General features: G+C 42.1%; 1 protein-coding gene across 2 annotated transcripts; it reads left to right on the top strand.

The window, feature by feature from the left end:
- The first annotated feature begins 300 nt into the window (after positions 1-300).
- On the top strand, positions 301-4310 carry LOC121586679 (chromobox protein homolog 3). Of its 2 annotated transcripts, none has more exons than XM_041903596.2 (5): positions 301-410; positions 2474-2622; positions 2925-3093; positions 3278-3372; positions 3666-4310. In XM_041903596.2, the coding sequence occupies exons 2-5, from the start codon at positions 2480-2482 to the stop codon at positions 3790-3792; spliced, it is 534 nt and encodes a 177-aa protein (XP_041759530.1). In that variant the 5' UTR covers positions 301-410; positions 2474-2479; the 3' UTR covers positions 3793-4310. The 2 variants fall into 2 exon arrangements, with proteins under 2 accessions (XP_041759530.1, XP_041759529.1); XM_041903595.2 differs by having other exon boundaries at positions 305-410; positions 2444-2622.
- The last annotated feature ends 565 nt before the right edge of the window (positions 4311-4875 follow it).

Raw genomic sequence — 4875 nt, 5'->3', positions numbered from 1 at the left:
TCTATCACTAGCAGCACCATATTACCAATAAGTACAATTCTGAGTATGTGTAAATGTATTTGTCGAATAAAGGTGATTGTGAATTCTGATAATTTCACCACTTCGTAAATATTATTCAAACGCTAAGGGGGCTAGCTAAGCCTATTCCATTAATTCTCATTATTGGAAATCTTACAGAATGTGGCTTTAAAATTCCTTGTTTGGGACTGGATTCAACGATTTCTTTTGAAACATCCACAGTACGAAGTTGAGTTAATAGGTACCCTAGCGGCACCCGTAGAAAAAGGCAGGGTTTTTTTTGGCGCTCGCGCAGCTGCAACATTCTGCACCACACGCGGGTGAGAAGAGAACGAAGCTGCTTGCTTTCTTTCCGTCGTCCATTCTACATTAGGTTTTTATTGATTTGCAAGGTGAGTCCCTCAAGATCCAACTTCGAATTATTATGCAACGTGTAGTGTAGACTGATCATTGATGTTATGCATATTTGTGCCGTCCAGCCACAGTAGCCAACTTGGTTACTAACGTTACAGCTTTGCTAGCTAATGTTACCAAAGCTACGCTGACAAAGGGATTTAATTGCGCTAGCTAGTTAACTAGCTAGCACGCGTAGCTATGTAACTTCGCTTGATAGTCAGCTAGCTGCCCTTTATCAAAGGAATATCTGATTCTCACTGCCTAATCAACTAACAAGTGCTAATGGAATGTTCCATTTGCAGCTTTTGGGCCTTGCAATCACAATTGGGCCGGCCATTGTGCCAACCCAAACGTCTGGTAGCTAGCTAAGCCTTGGAAGTTTGCTAACGAAGTCTAAGATTGCTAAATTCCACTTCGCAAGCAAACTAACAAACTACCCCACAATGTCTAGTTAACTAATGTTAACACTCAGTTAACACAATTTAGTTGTGTTCAATTGAGTAGTTAGCTTTGAGGAACTACTAAGCTTGTTAGTACAGTCAATGCAAGCATTAGACTAGCCCTAGGCCTGAAAAATATTCTCTAGTTGGGGGGGGGGGGGCAACGGAATCTGTAGTTATAACGTTAGATTATGTAGATATAAACAGCTAACGTTGGCTAGAAGCCAATATAGCTAACAGTAACGTTACATAAAATACAATTACAACCTGTGTGCCGTTTTTATTTAGCTAGCTAACAAAGTTATTTTGTTAGCATTGTCTGTGTGAGGATAGAGGAATGATTGATGAAGTGCAAAACGCACGAGCTCCATAAAAGCCTAGGCAGCCTATAGTGGGCGCTGGATCTGCACTACAAGGTGGTTGAAATGGTTTTATTAAGACGTTACACATTTTCACGTCTTTTTTCCGGCTGCTCGCCATTCGATGGTTAAGGAGGGTAATTATGCCTGGCAGCGGAATGGATTATGCTTTATGTACAAGCCGGTTCACCGGGGATGCGAGTGTATTACCGGGAATGCACATCAATCCTAGACGATAGAGGGCGCTACATCTGCACTATCGGCTGCCTAGTCTAGCTCCATAAGCGATTCCCCTCCACTTTTAGCATGTGAGCATGATCTGTTAGAACAAACAACTATCAGCGAAGAAACATGTTCATCATAGCTAGCTATTTTGCATACAATAATTGTGTGTAAATGTATTGGGTGAATAAAGGTAATTTTGGCCATTTCACCACTGCTTGTATATTCTTCAAAAGCCAAGGGGGATAGCTAAACCTAATCCATTTAAGCATTTATGTAATCAAAACAAGTAAAAATCTAGTGACCTGCTAATATGTAAAATTAAATAAAGCGTATACCTTTTGACTTCTAGCTAACAGGCTTAGCTTACATTATCAGATGGACCCAAAGTCTCCTATGGACAACATCATTTGGGAAACAATAAAACGAGCACCTTCCTGCTGAAGAGATGGTTGCAGCCTGGAGCAAAACAATATACCATCCTTGCGTTTTCGTTCGAGCTGGTAGGCGGAAAGCTAACTAGCTTTTTGGCGAACTCGTGTATCGGGACTAATTTGCGTGGTCGGCGTAGTGACGTGAGAAATGTTGCTATTGATGTTGTAGTTCCATTTCTGTTAGTTAGCCACTAATCAGCAACTGACTTAATTTGAGCACATAGTCTTCATTATTCATAAAGGTCATGTTAACTGATCAAAAACCAAAAACCCATTCATTTCCCCAATAGGAATGACCAATGAACTAGGGGTAGAAAATGCTAACTCATTGCTGGTTTTTAGGACTACAAGCTATGGTGTGGTCGTATACCGGGCCTAAAAAATATTTATGCGAGTAGACCGCTGATTGGCCAGCTCATCATCCCCTATGAGGAAATGGCACGTTGGGTGTCACAGTATCACTTGAAAAACAATCTGATATTAATATTGTATTGCTAGTCTGGACTATAGCCTGTGTAAGCATTGTGTCAGGTGGTCTCATGTTATTAAAACCCAAATTCGTCTCTTTAAAAAGATGAAAACCTCCTCCCCTCTTGTTTCGCAGCCTAACATGGGTAAAAAGCAGAATGGCAAAGGGAAGAAGGAGGTGCTGGAGGCAGAGCCGCCGGAGGAGTATGTTGTGGAGAAGGTGATGGACCAGCGCATCGTCAACGGGAAGGTGGAATTCTTCCTCAAGTGGAAAGGATTTACAGAGTGAGTGCACAGTTCCGGGGACCTCCGCCCGCCTACCTTCTGCCTGGAAGTGCTTCCCTGGTATGGGGCTGTGCTTGTGTGGCATACATCTCCTGCAGAACCTAGCTAGTTGAAATAATCTGCATTTTGAATTGAATTTCAAAGACTTCCATTTTAGTTACAGATATAAGCTCTTGTAAAATGTATTTAAATAGTTTGCTGCATTTCTAGAGCATGTTTTACTCTTCTTACCAGTATGCTGATAGTCTTTTGAAATTAGCAGGAGAAGAAATTGCCACTGACTTCTGTATCTTTCCTTTCAGAGCGGATAACACTTGGGAGCCAGAGGATAACCTGGATTGTCCAGAGCTGATCTCAGCTTTCTTGGAAGCCCAGAAGACCGTGGTGGAGAAGCCTGACTCCAACAAGCGGAAGTCTTCAACAGATGAGCCAGAGACGGAGGGAAACAAAGCCAAGAAGAAGAAGGATGTGGTGAGTGTCCGAATTAACCCGTGTTTTTGTTTCAAATCAATGTTGTAGGATTTTGTGTTTTTGTAGGCCTAACTATTTTGTGTATAGGCTAGTCTGCAAGTGCAATAGTTATTTTATCAGTTTGTCATGGTTTCCAGACTGGTTGCATGGGAGCTGTGGTTTATTTCTGTACCGTGTGTTTCAGAGTGACAAACCACGGGGCTTTGCCAGGAGCCTGGATCCAGAGAGGATAATCGGTGCTACAGACAGTAGTGGAGAACTTATGTTCTTGATGAAGTGGTGAGTCTCAAATTGCAAAACATGAACTCTTCACCTGTGCTGTTCCTCTCAAATATCACTCATTTTTCAGGGTTGCACAGCCCAAGAGCCATCCCTCATATAATTGATCTTCCCTGATATAACGTTGTTCACCTCCTAATATTACTGTACTTGTGCCTTTGGAAACTTCACATTTTAGTTTTCTAATGTGCACCTGAACTTTATTATCCTGATCAGTGCTACTTGCTGAATAGGTGAGTGTTATTATTCTGATCAATAGCCACTAATAAAACCAACGTCCCTCTACTCTACAGGAAAGACTCAGACGAGGCGGACCTGGTCCCGGCCCGTGAGGCCAACACCCGCTGCCCTCAGGTGGTCATCTCCTTCTATGAGGAGAGGCTGACCTGGCACTCCTGTCCCGAGGACGAGGCGCAATAACACCCCTTCCTCACCCAACTGACCTTCGACCCCGTCCCTGTTCCTGCCTCTCAGGACTGTTCTCCATGTCTCCACTTTTTTTGTTATTTACAGCATGTTTAGCCATAGTATTAGTGCAGAGCAGTCAGGTGAAAGTCTGTGCTTTTGTACATATTTTAGTGATAGGACGGTGTTATTTACTGGGAATGGGACCGATGAGGAGAAACAGGGATGGGTGATTTGTCGCTTTTTAATGGACCTATTCCTCATCCAATACTGGTAGGGACTGGTTCCTCAATTGATATGTAGTTACAGTTGGAAATGTACACCATGGTTTATACAAAAGTTGTTTGTTTGTTTTCCCCCATAATCACTTGTCTGACATCTCCTCCCTCCTGTTAAAGTAGTTTTTGTTTTCACCCCCCCCATTGTTGCATACTTGAATCCCTTGAACAGTATGTCTTTTGCTGTATATTCACTTTGTAAATATTTTTCCAAAAAGCTGTTCAATAAAGGTTTATATGCTTCATTTTACCACCCCCTCTGCCTGGGCTGAGGTTTGTTACATAGCGCTGACAACACTGTGGTTGTAACTGTTATGCACCCTGACCTCAACCAATGATAACCATAGACTCTGCCAGATGATCATTGTTCGACCTACTGACTCAACATGAAGGAATGCCTTCAAATGCTTCTGAGTTTTGTGCATGGTAAAATTATACCAATAGGTGACAGTCAGTCATTGATACTAGGGAAGCTGATTTTGACAAATTAATTACTGAGGTGATTTGTGGATAGACTGTTGGCCTACTCTGACAATACAGACTCATACACACTGGACCCTACAGTGGAATGTTTTTACCTCTTATTTGCTCTGTCCTGTTGTGATTGCTGTTACATTCAAAATACATGCAGCACGCTCCATTTGGGAAAACAATGTTTTAAATTCTTGGAACGGCTCTAAGCACATGTTTAAATCCCATTTCTTAGATTGGCCAAAGTTCTCCAATTCAGAACTGGTGCAGCTTTGGTTTTTTAACCATCTGAACTTAATTGACACAACTTTGATGTTTCCAGATAGCGCTGTCTCAAAGCCATAGTTAA

This window comes from Coregonus clupeaformis, chromosome 17 (assembly GCF_020615455.1).
Source record: "Coregonus clupeaformis isolate EN_2021a chromosome 17, ASM2061545v1, whole genome shotgun sequence".
NCBI lineage: Eukaryota > Metazoa > Chordata > Actinopteri > Salmoniformes > Salmonidae > Coregonus > Coregonus clupeaformis.
The sequence above is the reverse complement of the archived record's forward strand: the minus strand, read 5'-3'. Positions and strand labels throughout refer to the sequence as shown.